This window comes from Gallinula chloropus, assembly GCF_964237585.1.
Source record: "Gallinula chloropus genome assembly, chromosome: 6".
Classification (NCBI taxonomy): Eukaryota; Metazoa; Chordata; class Aves; order Gruiformes; family Rallidae; genus Gallinula; species Gallinula chloropus.
The window spans coordinates 13345181-13368050 of record NC_140091.1 but is presented as its reverse complement, the minus strand read 5'-3'; the positions used below and the strand labels follow the sequence as shown (position 1 = coordinate 13368050).

The 22870-nt window shown below is 41.8% G+C and overlaps 1 protein-coding gene across 1 annotated transcript in view; it reads left to right on the top strand.

Annotated features, from left to right (window-relative positions):
- Nucleotides 1-1515, top strand: part of ADGRL4 (adhesion G protein-coupled receptor L4) — a gene marked incomplete at its 5' end in the record, with an annotated part of 75399 nt that extends 73884 nt beyond the window's left edge. The window contains 2 exon segments of the mRNA XM_084265909.1: nt 459-627; nt 1139-1515. Of these exon segments, the coding sequence (XP_084122035.1) occupies nt 459-627; nt 1139-1201 (232 nt within the window). The 3' untranslated portion in view covers nt 1202-1515.
- Between the last annotated feature and the right edge of the window lie 21355 nt (nt 1516-22870).

Here is a 22870-nt window from a genome sequence, read left to right as displayed (position 1 = left end):
CTGAGAGACAGCCTGAGAACCCTTTGATGTCATGCACATGTACTGACTGACCTAAGAGCATACTGTACATTTTTCTGGGTTATTTTTTTGAGGAGGATAAGGGGGAGGAGGAAAAGTGGGGGAATGCTTCATAACAGACATATGTTTTTCCTTGGGGAATTACACTAACAGTAGATTTAAATCAAATCATATGGTGCTGCAGTACACCAGAGAAAACATATCTAAAGATTAAAGAAGCCAGTGTTTTAAGGCCCTTCAGTTTCACTCCTTTGCTCTTCTGCAGTGATTACATGAGCCTATTCATGCCATAGTGTTACAGCACACCCTAAAGAGCAGCCCATGCATTCACCCATCTTTGCAGCTGAGAAAAAATTGCAAAGGCAGCACTCACCATCCAAAACAGTGAAAGGAAATAGCACGCACCTGTATGTTGTTTGCAATGTTTTCTTCCTGTCTAGGTCCTGTGCCCGAGGTGCTCTTGCTCTCCTGTTCCTCCTTGGAGCTACCTGGATCTTCGGGGTCCTCCATGTTGTACAGGGATCCGTGGTTACTGCATATCTTTTTACAATCTTCAACGCATTCCAGGGGATGTTCATCTTCATTTTCCTTTGCGTGTTGTCTAGGAAGGTAGGTGTCCAACTCCTTGTGGGAAGTGACAATTTTGTGTACCTATGCATCCAGGCACCCAGCCCTGCAGTGGTGTTGTGGTGTGACTGTATTGCCAGAGCAAGGCAGGAATTCCTTGTGCCATTGATGGAGAAGAGGAGGGAAGAAGGGAAGTTTTGCTGTTGCCCAGACAGACCCTCTGCCCAATTTTTACCTTCTCACATACTTCCTCACAGTTTTAACACTGAAAAATGTGGGGATTTTAAATTGTGAAACTCATTATAGTGCCATTAACCCAATGAAATAATGCACTGCGTTCAATAAAACTCACTTTCAGTCTTTCCAGCTAGCAGCAAAATTCACATTAACCACACTATTCTGAGACAATACTTTCTTTAGTATCCTGTCCTAATATCAAAACTTGGCCCTACCTTAAATCATCTAGTAACCAGAAGACTACAAAATAAACTAAAAGACATACAGATCTATTAGTATAATTATTTCATATCTTCATTCTGTATTTTTATTTCAGATTCAGGAAGAGTATTACAGGTTGTTCAAAAATGTTCCTTGCTGTTTCGGCTGCTTGAGATAAATGGAATGAAAACATGCATGAGCATCTCAGTAGAAGAAGGGACCCACCTGGACGATGTCTTTATAGATATTACAGAAAAATATTATATTGTGAAAGTATGAAGTGACCTGGTGAGCAGGCGTGTCTACTGACTGAATTGCTGACTGGTTTTGTACATATGTGTGCATTCATGCAGAGCATTTATTTTATGCTGTATACACTGTACAAAGCAAACTGATTATTGGAAAACAGATACTAGTAAAGACGAAGGAAAGAAGCAAATTTCCAAAGAAGCTCAAGACTTTTCATGACTTAGGTTTCCTTTCTAATATTAGAAATATCTGCAGTTCTTGAAAGCAAGATACCAAAAACCAACTGGCAGAGCAGACTTTGTGAATAGCTTTGCTAGTTGAAACATGTTCAATTCCTTTTTTGTAGTAATGAGCTGCTTATACTAAGTTGTATGTGGCCATCTGCAGGGAATGGGTTCCATTAAAGAGTCACTAGATAAAGATCTGCTTCAGCTCAGACTTTTGAAAAACTCTTCTTTTAATTTAAAGTAGATTAAAAAAGGAATTTGTTTAATATTATTCTCTTATCACTCTGAAATATGTATTTGTATATTAATCAATTCTTTATTTTTATAACTTTTAAAGAATTGTTTAGATTTAAAGAGTTGAGGTCAGATCTGATATGAGAATGGTGGGACAGCCATTTTATAAGTGAAAGATTATTTTGTGAATACTTTCAAAAAGATCTGGTTCTTGTTTTATTTAATTATCAAAAAGACTGAGATCTGCTAAACTGGCACTATGATTCTGAAGGCTGTGGGGAGAAGATGCTTTCACAACTTTGTCACTTGATGGAGAAATTTGGAATCCAGACCTTGTAGGTTCAAATTAAAAGTGGTAGAAATCACTCACACAGAAGAATATGGATTTCATGCAAGGTCATATGCCTCCATACCATGTAAAATTGTAATTGCAGCAGTTTTCTCTACTCACAGCTCTTTCAGTCAAGCAGTTGTCTTCCTCTGAGGCTCCTGGTTTTGAAACACTTGTCCTGTGTTTAACCTTAGGAGCATACATAGATCTACTGAAATCAAAAGGAGTACTTGAGGTGCAAGTTTTGCTGGATCAGGGCATAAATACGATGCATCAGCAGTTCAACCTTTCCCATCTTACTTATTTTCAAAGTATGCTTTAATTTCACCCTTTTAGCACCTAGCTTATCTGAAGTGCTGAGCAATCCTCAGCCCACTTTGCCTTCTCAGGAGGTGTCTAGGATCTCAGATGAAGAGTATTTTTACCAGTGAGGCACTGTAAATATTTAGTTGTTAATAATAAATCCCACTGTTGTGTTGTCATTAAAATAAAGCACTACTCTGAATTTTATTTATATGAAAGGAAACCTTCTTTGCTAGTGGTCAAATTTCTTTGGTTTTTATCTTTTTCTCCACATACACAAGGCTTTTGTTGTATGCAGTGCCGTGGCGTGCTTCATTAGGTATATTCCATGTCTCTGTCAAAATTTTGGAAGACACAAGAGGAATCTTTTTTCCTGAAAAAAATAAAAATCTTTTGGTCCTTTGAATGTAAAATATGTTAATAAACCAAAGTACTTAGCTTTCACATTTCAACATGTTTCCCTTCATTTAAATAAATATGATGTTAAAAGTTCTCATGGTTATATATTATTTGCCCTGAATTATTTGCTGTGTTTTCTTTGCTGCTGTGTATGTTCTTCCAGGTTTGGGAAAATGCAGATGCATATTACTTAAAAGAGTATTTTTAGAAGAATATCTACTAATACATCATTTTTTATCTCCTGCAGAAATGTAACCTATAGTAAGTCTGTCTGGACAAAGAAGCATCTCTGGTAAATGTATAATGGCTTCAGCATGCTCAGTGAGATTGAAAAAGTTCCTTGTAAAGAAAATATATCATAAAGTGTTTAGGTTACAATGGTCTTTCTAATGAAAGAACATCTTTTATGGGAAAACTCTGCTCTCCAGTCTCTGGGTCAGATCTTCATTGAAAACCTGTTTTACTTACATGCAAGGATGAGTTTTCATCTTTTAATACAGCACATGAGGAGCAGAAAAATTTTGTTTAGATTCATTGCCTTAGAGCCTGAAGGATATTGCAATTGTCATCCCAAATGCATGCAGAAATACTGACTAGAAATAAAAGGCTCTATTTGTCACAAACCTTAGTAACATGACTCCAAGCCAGCAGAGACAGAGGAGGAGAGACTATAGATACAAACTGAAAAATATATATAAACTGAAAAAAAGAGAGGAAGATATGAGAGCGAGATATGAGGAAAAACCTTTTCACCATGAGGATAGCCAAGCATTGGAAATGGTTGTCCAAAGAGGTTGTACAGTTGTATTAAAATCTTTGGAGGATTTTAAGGCTGTATAAAGCCCCCAGCAACCCCATCTCACACCTGACCCTGCTTTGAGTAGGAAGGTGGATGAGATGACCCTCTGAGGTGCCTTCCAGCCTGAATTATTCTACAAGTCTATGATATGAAATATCAAATCAGAAAAATAACAGTTGGGCATTAGTTATGATTTTGTTAAGAAAACCTGCACTCCAGTGCTGTGCATCAGCTGAGCAAACTGTTTTTCCAAAAATAAATGTGTGACACATTTGTCAGATCAACTGGTAACTAGTTGACTGGTTGGAAGAAGAAAAACTTTGTTCAGCATCTTTTCAGATTATATGCTTCTGAGAGATATATGACATCTCCATGTGGGGACAGCAGGAAAAAATAAAAATAAAAAAATCAGTGATTGACAAGACAGATAAAAGTAAAATGTTAAGGCTTCACTCTGAAAGCAAGTGCTTGCTGAAGAGAGAAATTGTTTCTATTAAACCAATCAAAGAGAAATTTGTGTTCAGTGTTGCATTTCAAGGTGTGCTTCAGAATATAATAAATAAGGTCTGGATTAAGAAAGACTCGTTTATTCTGAAATAATTATTTCCTCAAAGAATTGGAAGTGTATTTCAAAGAAACCGCAACATTTAGGAGTTAATTATCATCACAGCCTTTGGGAGGTTCAGCCTGCCAGAGCTATGCTGATGAATAGACCTTCTGCACTCTTTACCCACTGGAATGAAGACAGTAGGCATTGAAAACACCGTTAAGTGCTGCTCAAATTCATGTCAGACCTTCCTCCACTCTCCAGTTGTAATAGCCCTTCAACTCAGAACATGGTGGTGCCCTGAAGCCAGGAATTTGCAAACTTGTGCATCTTAGTGACCAGCCCTATGAAGCAATACTGCACATCGTGATATTAGCAGAACAAAGAAATATTTGCAGGTCTGATCCCTGTGGCTGCTACACTTCCAGCATTTCTTTCCTCACCAATAATACTGCTTTTTAGATATTAGTCATGACAGACCCTTAAAGCTCTGTTCAGAATCACACTCCTGCCAGATGCCAGTTAGTCACAGGAGTGACTACTTTCTTCTTTGAAACCTTACTCGGTAAAATAAAAAAAGCCAAAATTTGACCCATGAAAAAAGTTAAAATTATACTTCCTCTGGGAAAGAGATAGTGCAAGGAGGGGTCCTGGCCAGCAACCTGCTCCAACCTGTGTTACTCTTCACTTTTTTCTCATACATTCAGGACACACAGCATTACTGTGCTGCGAGATTACAGAAGTGAAGATGCTACCTCGCCAAAGTCATCCTCAAAAACTATTATTATATAAAATCAAAGATGGATGCAGACTTGAAAACAGCTGTCCATCAAGGCACGAATACTTCATTTAACCACAACCAAAATGTCAAGTGCAAATGTGCTAAAGCATTTTCACAAGTTGCCTGGCTCCCTGCCAGCTCAGCTCTCACGGCCCTTGCTGTGGGCATCATGTCCATATAGGCTACAGCCACGTGAAAGACCATACTGCCTTTTTCAGACTCTGTATCTCCATGACAACCCTCCCGAACAAACCCTACAAAGAACCAAGAGCCCTTGTAATACCCAGGCTTCCTCAGGAGTCAGATACATGGCCAGGCACGGTACCTGGAGGTCCTGGAACTGCTGCTTCAAAACAAGCTGCAAGATGTGATGAATGGAAAGTACCATAATTCTGTCAACATTACTGGTACAAAGGAAAATTGACAGCATCAGTTCTACTGGGTGAAAAGAACAGAAAGGATGGGGGAAAAAAGCAAAAGAAAACATAACACAAAAACCTCACCCCACCACAAAAAGTAGCAGAAAAACTGACTGCCAAGAATGTATTATTTTTTTAATCTGAAAAAAAGCTTAAAAAACATACAGAAATTATTATGAACCAGAAATGTGATTTTTGATTGATTCTATTTATGATAACATCACTGTATTTTTTGTAGAGGCCTTACTTTTACATCTTCACAATATAGGGCTGCACTTTTCCCAGAATTCCTTTTCCAGACCTATCCCTTCAAATTTGACAGAAGCTTTGCTTCTACAGAAGTTTTACAGCTCTGTTTTTTCTTATCTTGCTGGTAAGTACTTGAATTTTATTGTATTTACTCTTTTGGATTCCCAAGGAAATAGCATATTTTCATCAGGTTTCATAACATAAGGGAGCTCTTCTGTTTTTTGAAGCATTGATGAATATTCTAATTAAAACTAGCTCTAAGACTAGCCATCAGTCTTTCCTGCAGTGTAATAGGCACCTCCCTTCAATGTAAGCCTTTGTATTTATTGTAACTATTTATATAAATGCTGCAGTCAGCTCTGAATCCACATAAACCTAATGCCACTTAAATTAATTTTGTAAGACTATTGTGAGACAGTGCTGAATAATTTAGTCAAAGTCTAGTTGATTATAACCAGTTCTTCTTTACAATAACTAAGTTTTAAATCTGTGTTTTCAAGAGTCAATCCAATTTATCCTGTAAAATATGATGGGAAATACTATGCCTCCCATACCTGTAATCGGTTATATTTTAATCTGGGCAGAGATGTCTTCCTCCTGTGTTTGATCCACCATTATATGGCATAACAGATTGGGTTAAAGGCAGCAATCTTTAAAATCCCATTCCTCTCTCTCTTTTAATGTTTCAACACTAAACAGACTTCTGGCACCACCTTGGCTTCTGATGGGTTTCAGAAATAATTGTTGATGATACAGTAAATTTGTTTTCTATCCCTTGTGTTTAAATCCCAGTCTTACAAACACTCATGCATTTGTTCAGTTTTATGCACAACTAAGTCTCTGGCGTTAATGAGACTGCTCATGTGCATAAAGTTAAGCATATGTGCAAGTGTTGCATGACCAGGGTCTTTGGATGCCAATTTGCAGTAATAACAGATTTGCATAAACTCACAATCCCAAGCACTGGCTTTCCTGCTCATTATCAATAGCAAAACTTGTTTAGCTGTACTTCATTCACCGATTTTTATCAGCCTTTTTACTTTTATTTTTGAAGTGAATTCAGCGTTGCTTTTCTTACCATTCCTGAGCTATTGTTGATTTCATCTCTGCTCTCCTTAAAGTATGTGGGGGCTTTTCCCTCCTGTTGACAAACTTACAAGTACCCACCTTAACCATGTTAGTATCTGCTCATTTATGTTAGTGATGAAAGATCAGGTCGCACTTCTTAAGCTGAAAATATGTTCCTTGCTGTGTAAGAGAGCTGCAGAAATACCATGTGCAAAAACCCAGCTAGTACTCATCAAAGTCCTGTGCACAAGTCATGACTGCTGTCATCAAAGGGCTAGGCCCTAAATGAAATGAGTAGCAGCTGTAACCCATTCAGTATAGATGCCAGCTAAGGGAGAGGCATCTTCTGCACCTCTCTGGCAGGTGGGTCATATTGAAGCAGAGAAGAGCCAAGTAGAGAAGAAGCAGTGGTGCATACAGTCCTTCTCTGAATGGATGGGGTAGACCTGTGTACCCACCCTCCTCTGGCAGTTACTAATGAGGACATGCTTATCCAGAGACCCTCCCAGGACCCACAGCCAATCTCCAGGTGCCTTCCAGCTCCAGGCTCAGTACACAGCTGAGGAGGATGGAGTGTAACTCAGCTTGGCAGTAAGTAGGGGATCTCAGTGCAGCAACAGGGAGGCAAAAAGTCAGACAACTGGGATACAAAGGTATAAACAACAATACTTTGTGGGTGACAGAACAAAGCCATGAGTATCTCCTAGCCTGGGTATGTAAAGTTGGTTATTGTTTTTTTGGAGTTGTGGGTTTTGGTTTTTTTGGGGGGGGGGGTTTGGGGGGGAGGGGGGCAGGGGGTGGAATAGGACAGAATAATACATTTTGGGACAAAGTGAAAAGCTGCCATCTGGAAAACCACATTCTTACCTTCTGAATATTTGAATTTTGTAAAAAGATGAGGAAGAGAAAACAGTGGCATTTAAAGGAAGGAGGAAAAGGGGGAAAAAATTTGGAAAAATAGTAGCAGTTTGCAAGGATGCCACACCTGAAGCTAAACAAAAGTGAAAAGAAACAACTGAATCTTAAAGCAACTCCCAATGATAACCTCTATGCTACCTTCTAAATCATAGAATCATAGAGTGGCATGGGTTGGAAGGGACCCCAAGGATCATAGAGCTCCAACGCCCCTGCCACAGGCAGGGCCACCAACCTCCAGCCTGGATCTACACAAGGTTGTCCAGGGCCCCATCCAACCTGGCCTTGAACACCTCCAGGGATGGGGCATCCACCACAACACTTCTAAGCTAAAAATATTACAGGACAATGAATCCTGCAGAAACAACAGGAAAAAGAGAGGAAAAGGGAAAGATCTTGTGGTTCTGCTCAGTTTGTATAAAATGACATAATCCTATAAGAGTTCTTTATACCATCACATGGCTTGAACGGTCTTCTTTATTTGGCATGTTTCTCCTTTAAAAATACTGCTTTCTTCAGAGAGAAATTGTGTACACAGAGTACATATGCTAAAAGCCAGAAACTGGTAGTACCATTCTGGATTTGGCAACCTCAGATGGGGCCCATCTTGGAGCTATTCTTCTCTGTATGTGTTGTGGTGTGTCTGCTTTGAGAAGGATGAGCTCTGTATACATATATAGTGCACAATATTTACGTAAAAAACACTTTAAAGTAAGCTGTCCTTCCAAGTGGTCGATGTTATCTTGACCAAGATGTTACATTTTCTTAACTATATGCGATCTACTTCAAGGCCATTCAGAAATGATTACAAGTTGAATTTTAGGCCTCTTCCCTCAGGTTAAAGTTCAACTTGGCTTTTCAAGTGACTTGTTGTTGCAAGTGACAGTTGTGTGCTGTCTCTTCTGTGTACAAGAGTTGCTGCTGTCATGTAGTGGCAATGAAGCAGTAGTGTCTTCTCCAGGCCTTGTACAGTGCCAATGGTTTTCAAGTGTGCTGCATGGTTGAGATGGGTTCTGGTTCAGCTTACTGAAGGTCCATTGCTCCTGGTGTAATCTTTAACAGTCCATTGTATCATTTTGTTTTCCCAGAGGCTAGTGCATGGTAGGGGATGTGACGTACCCACTCTTGGCTCTCTGTATCCATTAAAAAATTGTCTGTTGAACTACATTTACTGGAACACCAGGGCTGATGCCAGTAAAGAATTAGTGCATGGCTCTGGCTGTATGAGGAAGTAAGCATCAGCCATCAGGGATGGTGGGAGGCATGTAAGAGTGGGCCCAGGAGAAGCAGTGCCAGGCTTGTGTGCGTGCCACAGGGAGCCACCCTGCTGCGAGACTGGGGGCTGCTGCTTCAGGGGAGCAGCAAAGAGCCAAACAGGAGGCTCCCAGGGAAGCCTGTGCTGGCAGTCTGAGATAAAGTGGAGAGGGAAAAGGGAAGTGATGTTATTGGTAATCAAGTCTCTCATTCAACATTACATGAGAGCATGTTTTCTGTGATCTGTACCGCCGGTGCATTTAAGAGCGCTTCTGTGAGTTCCTGGGATTTCACAATGCTTTAGTGAAACTTAGTGAACCTAAATTTCAGATTAGAACTCCCACATCTGTCACTAATGAGGGCAGAAAAACTTTAGAGATTTCTGAAAGCCATCTGGAGCCACAGAGAGCAAAATCTCTGGAGGCCAGCCCAGGAGGAAGGTATTAACCCTCTTAGCACTGACAGAAAAGCAGGAAAGCCAATTAATTTTTCTAAATAAATGAGTCTCTGTGTATCTCAAAGCCTTACTGCAATTATTTTTAGTAAAGCCCGCTTTCTTTAGCAGCCCAGGGCCCTTGAAAGCATAATCATAAGGGCTGTGCACAAAGAGACTCCATTGTCTCTTGGCACGTGTTGCAGCCTGGAGCAACCTGCAGGTATCAAGCACAGGTCTGCCATGGCAGTGGGCAGCATCCTGTTGTGTCCTGCCTTGTGCAAGGCAGGGACACCGCTGTTCCCCTACCAGGGGCTGCTCTTGGAGGCTGCACCTGGCTGTTGTAACTTCTAAGCTCTGGCTTGGCTCTTGCAGACAACATTACTGTGACAGACAAGCCCGTTCCTCTGCCATGTATTTGTTTAAACGGGTTCAAAAGTTCTCAGCTTCCTGACAACTTTTTTTTCTTTGCGCTTTTGTTTTATACCAATCAGTTAATTTGCTAACATCGCCCTCTGTATCTTCTGATCTTAGGCAAGCTGGCTGGGTTTACTGGTGCCTTTATCGACACATTACAGCCAGCAGTGAGGAATGTGGGTCAGAAGGGAAATAAGGAGGAGAGGCTCTTTTGAAATGGGGAGGAACAAGGTCAGGGCCATGGGGCAGACGGGAGAGGGTGGAAGTGCAGAGAAGGGATGTACTTTAAAAACAAACTCATGTTGCACTAATCCAGCTGCTATTCAGCTTTATCCCCCCTTGCCTTTGCGTTGCTAGAAATCTCTTTTTATCTTCCTTTGTCTCACTTTCTGCCTGTTATAAAGTTTTTGAGACACAACCCTATTTTTCTTATATGTTTTATGAAGTGCTCTGTGTATTTCACATGGCATATTTTTATTAACTCCTGATCAAAGAGTCTGTTTCAAATGAAAACATTAGAACTGATCAGAAATGGGAACATTTTTCACAAAAGCTGATGGTGGTTGTTTTGAGACCGCTTTACTTTTTAGGCAGAATTTCTGTCCTAACCAACTGCAGAGATTTTTTAGCTCTCTTCCAGTTACTCTAGATTTATGGGAGTGTGAATGAAAACAGAACACAACTTTCGTCTTTGTAACAAAGAGACAGAGATTTAGAAGAAAAAGATGAACAGTTTTAATCGAATAGAATAATCACAGAATCACAAGGTTGGAAAAGACCTTTAAGATCATCAGGTCCAACTGTTCCCATCCTATGCTAAACCATGTCCCCAAGTACCTGATTCACCCTTTTTTTTAACGCATCCAGAGAAAGTGACTCAACCACCTCCCTGGGCAGCCTGTTCCAGGCCCTGACAATTCTTTCAGTAAAAAAATTTTTTCTAACATCTAATCTGAACCTGCCCTGGCACAGCTTCATGCCATTTCCCCTTGTCCTATCTCCTGTCACCTGGCTGAAGAGACCATCACCCACCTCTCTACAACCTCCCTTCAGGTAATTGTAGGTGGTGATAAGGTCTCCCCTCAGCCTCCTCTTCTCCAAGCTAAACAGCCCCAGCTCCCTCAGCTGCTTCTCATGATTTGCCCTCCAGCCCCTTCACCAGCCTGGTTGCCCTTCTCTGGACTCGTTCAAGGACCTCAATGTCCTTATGGTGAGGAGCCCAGAACTGGACACAGTACTCAAGGTGCAGCCTCACCAGTGCTGAGTGCAGGGGCACAATCACCTCCCTAGACCTACTGACCACACTATATTTGATACAAGCCAGGATGCCATTGGCTTTCATGGGTGCCTAGGCACACTGCTGACTCATATTCAGCCTGCAGTCAGCCAGGTCCTTCTCTGCCTGACAGCTCTCCAGCCAGTCTCCCCCAAGCCTGTAGCGCTGCATGGGGTTGTTATGTCCCATGTGCAGCACTCTACACTTGGCATTGTCAAACTTCATCCCACTGGTCTCAGCCCATCAGCTTAGTCTGTTCAGATCCCTCTGAAGAGCCTCCCTACCCTCAGGCAGATCAGATGCTGTTTGGCTTTAGAGCTCTGTGCTTGTTTGTATCAGTGGAATGATCAGAGATGCTTGTTTTTTCCACTGGCCTGCATGTCCTAGGTAAACAGGGCAGGCCTGTGTTATCTCTCACAATGTTCTTCCAGATCATGGTTGAGCACAGAGGTATGACTATGAGGAAACTTGCCTTTACTTCTGCCAGCTGAACACCAGTCAATAAAGAGAAATCCATTTTCTTTCTACCTAGTACTAAAGTGGAAGAAGAAAGGGTGTCTCTTTTTCCTTCTTTTTGTGTCTATGTATACACAGCAAAGCAAACAAAAGTTTAAAGTAAACTTTTTCAAATAACTCTTTTTCCTGGCAGAACTTTCTCTGCCTTCTGCTGGCTGAAGGGCATTGTAATTCATGCAATAAAAGGGGAAAAGCTCTGTTGGTAGAGACTGTTTACTTTAAATTTCTGTTTGTTTTGCCTCCACTCTAGGAAAGAATGCAATATTTCTGTGAAGCACTGTTAATTTTTTTTTTCTTTCTCCCTTTGACTGACTTGAGCACTGGTTAAAGCACCCAATCAACAAACAGGAAACCAAAAAATTTTCAATCCCTGTAGGACAGAGACAGGATGAACTGTTGCAATGCAAGCTTCTTTAAACCGATCCTCTTTCAGTGAATGTGTGTTACCTGGTAATAACCCTTGTACCCTGGCCAAAATTTTCAAACAGGTCTCCTAAGCTCAAACATGGGCACTGAAATCAATGGTGGAGTTACTAAATCACTTCAGACACTGATCTTAAAAGAAGAGTTAGGTATATAAGTAAGTGCCAAATTCTGTGCTTAATCAGTTGGTCATCACTCGTGGAAATACTGTCACGTTGAAGAGCTGTATTTCAGATCCAGTTTCCTGACCAACAGACTAGACACACTGGCAGCTGGTCTCCATGATGGGGATGGATGTCCCAGGGAGGTGAAAGCTACACCGTTGTTGCAGGATAGTAGCATCTGTTTGTGGTGCCTTGTCACTTTGCAGGCAGCAGCTCATGAATTGCCCACCCTAAAGCAGCTGGAAACTGAGTTTCTAATACAGAGTTTTCCTTGACACCTGCTGAGGTGTCTGTGTGTGTCTCATTGTGTTTGTGTGTGCTTTTCTTCTTACTGAAAGAGGCTGCAGATGAAAATATGCAAGGGGTCATAGAGATAAAATGCTCAGTCCAGAGTGATGCTTTTCAGGGTGGTGCAGTATCTGACATTCTATACTATTTTATAATTTGTAAGAACAAGGTTGAAAAAGGAGGGGCATGGGGACAGTCTGTCCTCTCAACCTGGATGTGATTGCTTGGAAGACAGCTGCCATTGTGCGTGCAGGATCCAGTGTCTCTGAGATATAACCTACATCCAGTTGCTTAATAACAGAGTAAGGGCTGTGTTTTCCTCTCCTAATTCACGGTCAAAAGCAATGGTGATGCTGATCCACTTCAATGCCTAGTAGCTGGGAGCAGCGGATTTGGGTAAGGCATGCTCTAGCTCCTGTAAAGATCTACATCTTTTACTCATCGTGTCCATTTGCCAGACACCTGCCCATGAGCTGAGGCTCAGCAGAGGATGGGCATGTCTACCTGACAAATCTCAGCTACAAAAAGCAGCTACAAAAAGCAAAAATCCAAGAGCAGCCTGACCATTTCTCCCTTCAGAAGGGCAGGAGGGGGAAGCCTGTGCTCTGACAGCTCCTTCCAAGCCTTTTTTCCTCTTTTTTTTTTCTGTTTTGTGTTTGGTGTTTGTATTTTTTGCCTTCCCATTTTAGTGTCCAGCTGCTATAGATGAGTAGAATAGTGAGAGACCAGAAGTCAGGACTGCTCCCTGCCACTGTCTCAACTGTGCAGTTTTACTACCAGAGTGAAGTGCTCTCGCTTTCTCATACACAAAGATGAGTCAGGAAAGGACAAGCAACTGCTTTCTTCTGCCTTTCCCTCATTATGCTAGGAGAGTAAAGTTGATGCTATGGTGGTTTTAAGGCACTCTACCCCAATATTTGTAGGTGTTTGCTAGCCTTTCCCTTTGAATGATGAGCAGAGCACAGGTACCATTTGGGCACTGTGCTGCCACAGATCCCTGTGTACCTGCTCTGCACAAAGGCACAGGCAGAGCTGGAGGTGCCTTCGCAGCTTGAGGTCAGGCACAAAGATATCTAAGGTTGCAAGAGAGACACTGAGAGCAGATTTGGGGGTCCTGAATTTGGTGGTTGGCCTTTAAAGAGCTCCCTGGTGTGCCTTGAGCTTCTATGAGATCTGACCCTAAATATTGATCTAGAAAGTGTTAGATTTATTTTGTCAATCTGAGCTCCATTCGCAGGATGTTCAGGAACATAGATCTTCAGTGGCAAAAGGGATTAAAAACTTCCTTTCCAGTGTAACAGAAAACTAAGAACCTTATCCAAAAATGTCTGCCTCAAGCTCGTAGGTTTGGGATTAGATATTGCAAGATTCTTAAAATTCCAGGATCTTGAGAATTCTTGCCCATTCAGTTCCTTTCTCTTTCTCAACTCTGCTGCAATTCTTGAATAAAAAGCTCCTCAAAATATATATGTAAATGCAGGACATTTTACAACATGCTTGTGAGGCAGGCAAATGGGTTAGGCCTTTGAGGAAGCACGAATAGGTTAGGATTATAATTCATTGTAATGTCACGGCAAGCTGCAGTTTCAAAGGCATAAGTCCTCCATTTTGTAGCCAATAAAATATTTAAAGGGACAAAAAACCAATTTGCTTTATAATCAATAAAATGTACAACTTCTTTATCTTATTAGAAGAGGCTGTCGGTTGCAGTCAACCATTGTCAACAGGCCGTTTGATCTATCAGTGAAACAAATCATTACAAGGAACGCAGAGCTGCTGCCGTGGCTCTTGCAGTGTTTTTAATGACTGGCAATACTTCTGTTCCGTTACCGGATTTGAAAGTGAATTTGTTGGTGTCACCCCCAGACCTAAAGTGGGAGAGTGGGGTTTAAAACTAATGAGTTATTTGAAATAATGCAGTTCGAGAGATTAAGGAATCATTCAGAATGAAGTAAGTCCCTGTCTTGATGAATGGTATTTAAGTCTAGGGTGGTGTTACAGGCAGGTCTGCTTCAGCCTAACCTTGGGACCACACAGGAGTAAAGGGCACACATGGCTGCTCTCGAGTGGACTGATCAAGGGAAATTAAGACTCTGGGACTGGGTACAAAAAGAGACAGGAAGGAGGAGTAAACATGGCAGTGTGGGAGGGGTTGAGGGGCTGTTTGGCAGGTGTTTCTCACCATGATTGTGGCAGTCCCTGTACATAGAGGACCCAAAGTTCATGCTTGGCACCCAGCACAGCTGCACCCCTGTGACACATTAGTTAGACACCAGTGCAGCTGCTGGCACTTGAGGGTCAGGATGGGGTTTTCTTCCTCCCAGTCCTGAGGGAGAATATGCAGCTTTGAGGGGAGGCAGATTCTGGGATTAAATCTGATCTGAGGTTAAGATGATGAATCTGGGACAGAAGCTCCTGTGAACGCTACCTTCCTAATTCAAAGGTGATGCTAGTGGAAGGCATATCCTTAGGTCACTTAATTCCTGAAATACCCTACAGAGTAGTCCAGTAAGTCAGGGAGAACTGATTTGCAGCTCCTCCTCCCCTCAGACTGTGTCTTAGGCACTTAGCTCATAAGAAAAAAATCTCATGCACCTGGCAAAATACAGGGGGGTGGGAACAGCAGCACCTCTGCAGACTCTCGCCTGTCGTTTGTGCTTTGGGGTAGGGGTGTGCTTGGTGGAACAGGTAACACTGCCCCTGGGAAAACGTTGACCTGGAAGTGGCTGTGGATAATCAGCCTTGCCCTGGCCACGTCTCCCTGAGGAACCGGGTTTGGAAGTCCCCTCTGTAGCCTTTGGAGATGCTTCAGAAGCTGCTTGAAGCTGGATGAGACCCAGAATTGTCAACAATCTGAGTAGCCTCCCGCAGTCCTGCTGTGAACTGATTATCACATCTAACAAAATAATTTGCTGGAACAAATAACACTTCAGGCTCTGTTGTTTCAGGTGAAACTTAGTCCTAGTAAGTATAAATTTATAATAACAGCCACAGCATTATGAGTTTCCCAACAGTCAGGCTTAATTCAAATGCATATTTCAGACCCTTACGGGGACACTCTCATCTTTGTACACTGGGATTTGGGGATTTACACACATAATTCCCATTAACACTAATAGGAGTTACAGTATGCACATATATTCCCCTCTTGATGCAGAGATTTCCCCCCGAGGATAATAACTACGTTTTAAATTCTCTTTCCATGACGGTTTGCTGTGATATTACATATGCTTAGACACAAACCCGGGCTCCTGCCAGGCGGGGTGCACCTTGCAGCTCCCCCGGCCAAAGCCAGCCCGGGCTGTCCCTGGCAGCGCGGCGTGACTTCTCCTCCACCCCACGGCACGGCCGCTCGCAACGGGTGCGGCTAACGACCTGGGCGCAGAAAGCGCCTCTTCGCCTCTATCCCAGGGAGGAAAATCGTGTTTGCGAGGGCCCCTCGCTCGCTGCCCGCCAGCTCCCAGCTCGGCTGCCGGCGGGGCCGGCGGCGGAGCCCGAGTGCCCCCTGCCGGGGCCCGCCCGCCTCCGGGGCCCGCCTGCTGCCAGGGCCGGCCTGCTCCCGGCCAGCCGTGCCAGCCCGGCAGGGAACGGCAGGACACAGGATTCCCGACATGGAAGCCCGCCCCAAGCCGAGTGGGGAGGCGGGAGGGGAGCGAGTTTTGAGCCCGTTACCCCCAGAGGCACGAAGAGCCGTGCAAGGAAATGGTGGTGGTGTAGCACTGTGGCGCTGGGTGGGAGGGAGAGAGGGGAACAAATCTTTCCCTCCAAGTCTATGCAGAATTCATGTGCATGAAAAAAAAAAAGAGAGTAAGGTTTCTTAGGGTGGTTAGCAGCAAAAGGGAAAGAAAATGAGAACTGACTTCATTCTGTTTCCCGTCATTTTTTTCGCAGCCATTAAGTGCACTGCTGAAAAACTTCTATAAGGCACTTCACTTAAACAGGATTTAACCTGATGTTTAAATGAGCTGCCCAATCAAGGCCTGGAGGGTACTAGAATATCCTCTCTGGAAGTGTACTCATTATACTCTGTTGCATTTGCAATGTTTTGCAAATGCCTGCTTGTCTAACGAGATCTACTCACATAAAATGCATTTGTGGAATAACTGTAGTGGGGAAAAAAGGTCATAAATATTGTTCCATGCCAACCAAAACCTATTCATTGTGTCCCATTCCCTTCTTACTGAGTGTGAAGTTGACCCTGTTGAAATTAATGGGTTGATGCTTTTACAAAACGTGTGACGGAGAAAGCAAATTATGTAAAGGTTGACAGGGCAGTTGCTTTTGAGAGATTTTCGGGTTTGGTGTTTTGATGCTGATAGCTTCAATGATATTCAATGTGCGTAGCAGCTGCAGTGTTACTCTGACAGAGCCTCTATGTCATTAGAGTCGGAGTGGGCTAGTCCCCAGCTTGCAGTGTAGAAAAGCTGAAGGCAGTTTTACCAGTCTGGACAGCCCTATGTTGTGCCTAGAGCTGAGACGCTGACATACCCCTTGTACTTCTGATTGCTGAACTAGTCTTAGCCCCATTTCCTCCGCAAACTCAGAACTGTAATTCTGTTGTACGTATGAATTATAAATAGGAATTTATCATCTTGCTGTATGTAAAAGGTAGGACCCCAAATTTATCTAACAACAGAATGTGGAATAGCCAAATCACCTTTTTTCATAGCTGTGTTTTATCCTAAACCGGACTGAGAAGTCGCAGCTATTTTGCAAGGTTTTTTCAGCTCCTTCACAGATCTATCCTGATAGGTCTACCAAGTGGTACATGGAGATGACGCGTCCCTATGTCTGCACACACACCCCCCCCAGAGTTCATCCCTTGTTCATAGATTAAGGTTTCATTGCTTCATGCAAGCTAAGAATTTGGCCTTCTGTATATTTCTGTATCTGCAAACAGAAAATCTTTGTTAATAAATCTCTTCTATATGCTGTGAAATGCTGGAGGATCTCCCAGCTTATTGCAATTATGTGTAGTTTAGATCAGAGGGGTGATGGCTTATGCTTGGAGGCTCTACAGAGAGTGTTGCATGCTATGTTAGCGACACAGCTTTGGCTACGGGCCCTGATACAAAGCCAGTTGCAATCAAATAGTCAAAGGTCATGTCTACACAGTACAAAGAAATTGTAATTGTAACTTGTCCTAGAATTACCCTTGGTAGTTTAAGCCAGCTAGCATGAGAAACAATAACACAAGAAAATGTATAGTTGAGGACCACCAGACTACAATGGTCTTTAACATGGGTTGGTGTCACCTCTTGGAACCCATCTCCATACAGCCACAGAAAAGGATCCTGCCTGTGTCACGTTTGTGCCCAGCATCAGGCCTTCAGTGCACCCTGACACCTCTGTTCCCCACGTGGCTGCTCTGGTCAGAGGGGCAGCAGGACCTCCAGCTACCGCTGCTCTCAGGACACAGTGGCCAGGAACTGCCTCTTCTCTGCCTCAGCTCCCCCTGCACTCCCCCATGAATCACACAAGGCCAGGAGTGACAGAACAAATGTCCCAACTGCCCTTTGTCCCCAGATCAGGATAAGGCTGTCCACATGCCAGCCAAAAAAGGCAGGCTGCTGAAAAGCAAGGATTGCAGCGTGATGCCAGCTGCTAGAGGGGAGGAAAGTCTAACCTTCATGGCCTGGGACAGAGGAAAAGCTTGAGAACATGCATTAATTTTCAGAAAGGGAGACAGGAGGCACTTAAGAAAAACAAAAAATGCTATTCTCATATATATATTTCTGTGCATAACTATACATGCATATGTACGTATTTTATAAAAATAGAGTGTCTATATATCTGCATACACATGTACTTAAAGACATTTAGGTATAAATTAATGCAGTTTATATATATACACATACATATGTTTATATAAATATTTTGCAATCTTAGCATGATTTTCTTAAGCTACCCTCCATATTTTAGAGCTCTGGTTCATTATTTCAAAGCATGTACCTTCCTGGAATAATGAGATGCAGAAGGAAAAAGTTGGTGAACTGGACTTTTCCCATTCCAGCGTCCAAACTTTTCATCTTAGACGAAAGTTACTTATTTCCATCTCTCTAAGAAGTTCCTGTTCAGAGTGTATTTTATTATTATGTTTTTATAGAGTGGCAATGGCTTTTTATAACATTATGGGAAAGCAAGAAGATCTCATACTTCTACTTTTAAAACAACCCAAAACTGAAAGGGCGTATATTTCTGTAACACCTGCCTTAGCAATGGTTTGCTTTGAACAAATTCACTGATTATTTTAGTTCGGTACATGTGAATGCTGTTGGGTCACCCTGAAATTCAGAGGGGGAGAAAAGAAAGAAAACAAGGAGGTAGAAGAAAAGAAAGGAGAAAGAAGCTTTACATTGCTGACCTTTCTTGAAGGCAGACTTTCAGCAGATCACTTTGACCTGTCTACCTGTCAAAATTATTATTTGTTCTTTCACAGTGCCTAGAACAATTGCAGGGTAAGGGTTTGTTTACTCTTTTGCATCATATTGAACTAATTTACTTTTATAATTGTGGACAGCTGGAAAAGGAGTCAGGTAATAAGCTATGAGCAAAATTTAAGAAAACTGGAGAGAAGATGAAGGACACTAAGACAGGGTGCCAGCCAGTTTTAATGCCTGAGATCATATAACAGTCTCTAATTGAACACTGAAAACTACCATATAACTTCTGCAGCTGGAAAAGTAAATTACTGTTTTAATGAAATGTCTTTCACTAGCACAGTGATAAACTTTAGCATATATTTTTTATCTTTTTATCCTCACTTTTATCAGAATCAAAACTTGGATGAGAGAAAGGGTTACTATCATCTGTCCCTGATGTAAGACATGTATCTATTCAGTAAACATCTGAATTTCTCATTTAAAATGCTCTGGTCTCTTCTCTTAGCCATTTTGTGTGTTCAGTCCCCTGTAAACCCTTGCAAAGCAAAACATAATACCCTGCCTGATTTTTTTTTTTAAATTAGAAGAGCTCTTTTGTACAGTCACTGTTTCCCAGAGCTGTTGTTTTTTAAAGCCACAGTGTTTTGGTATTTTTTCTTCTGAGTATATGAGTATTGTTTTTATCTAGTTGCATTGTTTTTTTTAGCAGAAGAGTATTTTAAGAACAACAACCTAATGTTTAGGAATAATAACCCTCCTGCCTCACGTAGGCACTACTATTCTTACTCACACGTCCTGTCTGTGAGAGTAACTAACAGGAACCAGCTATGAGCTTCCAAAAAGAACAAGCGCATATGATATTTTCTCAGTCCTGCCACCAGAGGCATTGGGTCTTTTTTGATCCAAGTGTGATAGCTCTGTTTTAGCCTTCATGGCTATTTGTTTCAAAAGCTTTCTAGTTAGCCATGCAAATTTTCAATAGGCAGGGCTCTTTGTGAGGAGGAGCCCAGAGCTTAATGATACACTGAGTAAAGAGGAATCTACTTTTGTTTCAAAGCTGCTACTTGCACTTTGATTTTCCCCAGATTTCAAATTACATGACAGTGAGTGATTGTTTCCACTTGCTACCTAATAATTTCATGCTTTAAAAGTAATCAGACTGGTTTATGGTTTATCTTTTTATAGGAAGAACAAAATTTCCCCATAATATACTTATGGGTATTTTGCCCAGATAACCTTTTTGTGCAAGTTCCTCCGCAAATATAGGTATAACAGGGGTAATGACTTCTGTTTAAACCCCTGTCTGTAATGCTCCTTTAATTTAACTACAGTTACATGTTCAGAGAGTGCAATGCTAACTTAGGCTAGATGAGTCTTTCAAATTTTTTCCTAAATGTTCATTCATATTCGGGTTGATTTTCTTTATCCTCTACCCAGAAGGGAGGATTTTGCAATTCATGTGCATGCACTGCTGCTTGTCAGTAGTCCCCTCCTCCTAGCTCCTGACATGTTCCAGTTTCTAGTCAGGCCCTTCAAAGCGAATCACAAAAGTCTGCACAAATATTCCATTTACTTTATTCACAGAGCAGGTATATGAGAACACTAAAGCTCTGTGCCCTTATTGATTGGGTTTTAGTGAAATCAGAGTAAAAATTCATGTACCAGATGATTTTCAGACAGCCACTACCACAGAACATTTCACTGATGGATGTCACCAAACAGGAGGTCACACAGCAGCATGTGCACTCAGTTGTGCTGTGGACTGACTTCATTTGTATGCAGCAAGGATGGTGAAGCATGGGGCTGCCTCTGGAGGGAACAGTCAATCCTGCAAACATTTATGACACTGCAGACTAGTCTGGGGAAGTTTACCTTGCCCTTGTCCATGTAAAGTGTTTTGTCAATCAAGGTTATCTGCTCAGAGCTTTCCTGGAGTCTCAGCACTACCAGTTCATGGAGCAAAGGGGTGGAGGGTCATCAGAGAGAGCTTTTATAGCAGGTCTTTTGGAATATTTTTTTCAGAAAAGCCTCTGAGCCAGGACTTGGGATTTCTGACCTCAGTTTCCAGGGATTGCTTTGGACAAACAAGAAACCTCTAGCCTTTCTGTGTCTTGCCACAGCTAAAGAACAGGGTACAGATCTTCTCTCTCCATTCTGTGGAGTAGGGTCACCTCTTTAACACTGCCTGGTGTATATGGGACCCTTATCTCAGCTGGCATCTATAGACATTGTTGTAGCATGTTGAATAATGAACATGTAATCAAAATCTTATTGAATGTTTGTCTAAATAAATTACATGAGAATAGAACAGGGGAGCTAGATTAATGCTTGTCCTGCAGTTTTGGTTGATGTGAAATCTGAGCCTGGGTTTTCCACATCCCAGACCTTGATCCTGCTTCGTTTTGTGAAAGGCACCATCATTGCTGCTGCTTCTCTTTCTTCAATTTCAGCAGTACTGCTTAAGTCCCTTTAAATCACAAAAATCAATTATTTCCACAGGTCTTTTCTTAGCTCTTTATTCATAGAACCTGCACGTATATCATTCTTTCCTCTGCCTCTTTAATTTTTTTTTCTTTTCTTGTACCTATTCCTCTTCTCCCAAGATCATTTGTAAGAAGAGTCATCTCGGGTTTGTATTCTCAGATGTGCTGCTTGTTATCTTACAATCTGCAAATAACTAAAAATCTTTTGTATCTCCTCTATCCCAAGGAGGTCAAATGCTTCACAACTGAAGCCTCAGCAGCTTCTCTTAAGTATAGTTTCAATGACAAGGGTGGGCTACTTATTTGCATCTTCATTTGTTGTTTTCCTGAGAAAATAAAGTAACAGTTTGTTAAGTTTTATTGGGTTTTGGTCACCAAAAATATATTTTTCCAATGAAAGACATTCAGATTTTTATCTTTTTTTTTTTTAAACAGTATTAGTATTAATTTTTTTGCTGTGCAGAGTGGCATAAACAGCCATACCAAGTGTCGTGATGAAACTGAGCTAGAAATAAGTGTCTGATGAAAAGAGGTAGCAGCATATGTAGGGAAATATAGAAAACTAATGACAATATTATGAAAAATCATAAATAGACAGTTTGTGTGTGTCTGTGTCTTTTTAAGATACTCATTAATTCACAGGTTTAAATTACTATAGGTCCTGTAGAAATGAGCTGAAAATCAGCCCCACGTTTTAGAAGCAACCTCTTGTGTTGTGACACTGGTGATGTTTTGCCAAGCATGTAAATGTGCTCAGGTGTCTGTAAAGTCGAAGGTTTTACTCCTGGCTGAAGCTTGCGGTGTGCAGACCAGTAACATACTGGTACAGGACCTGTATGTGCGGGTGTGGGTATGGGTTGAAGCCTTAGAGAGACCACAAATGGCTGGAGAGGAGCCACAGCAATGAAAGGCACATGCATGCACGTGTGGAGACTGAGCCAAAAAAAGCTGGGAATGGGGGAAAACGTGCTTAAGGACAGGTGGCTTTCAAGACAGGAGTCAGCAGCAGTGAGGAGCCATTACAGCTCGCTTTGATTGGTTTACCTCTAAAACACCTCTGGCTTCATAAGTTAGGCTGAAATCCACATTCACAGCTTCCATTTTCTACGTATCTGTTTTGTAGGCACAGAGTTACACCAGGTCTGGGCACTTGGATGTCTGCCTGCCCAAGACTCTGTGTTTATTTCTCATTGGGGAATAGAAGCACTAGGTTCGCTCATGGAAAGAAGTGAATGAACTCATTTGCAGGTGCAATCTTAATGTATTCCTAAACTGCTGGCCTCTGACTTTCCCAGATCAGTTTTATAATGCTGTTTAGGGCTTGGTCTTTTTGTGTTTTCTTTTGGTTGGTTTGTTGGGGTTTTTTTAATAAGTAGACTTAAATGTCCCTTAACTGGGGAATCTTTAATCTCCCAGAATCTTTTTAACTGGACTTGCCCAAGACTTAAAAATGGCAAGGAGAGGAGGAGAGCAGAGAATAGAGCCGTGCAAGGATCATTTGACCGTTGGCATTTGGTTGCAAACCTCAGAGTAAATATCTATATTCTTTGTTCTTTCTAGTAATGTAACTTTCCAATCATGTAAAGTACAGCATGCCAGGAAACTTTGTAACAGTTAATTCATTTTTGTGCAGTTCCCAACTGCCAGAAGTCAGGGGAGCAAACGGGAACATAGCGTAAGCCACAAGTT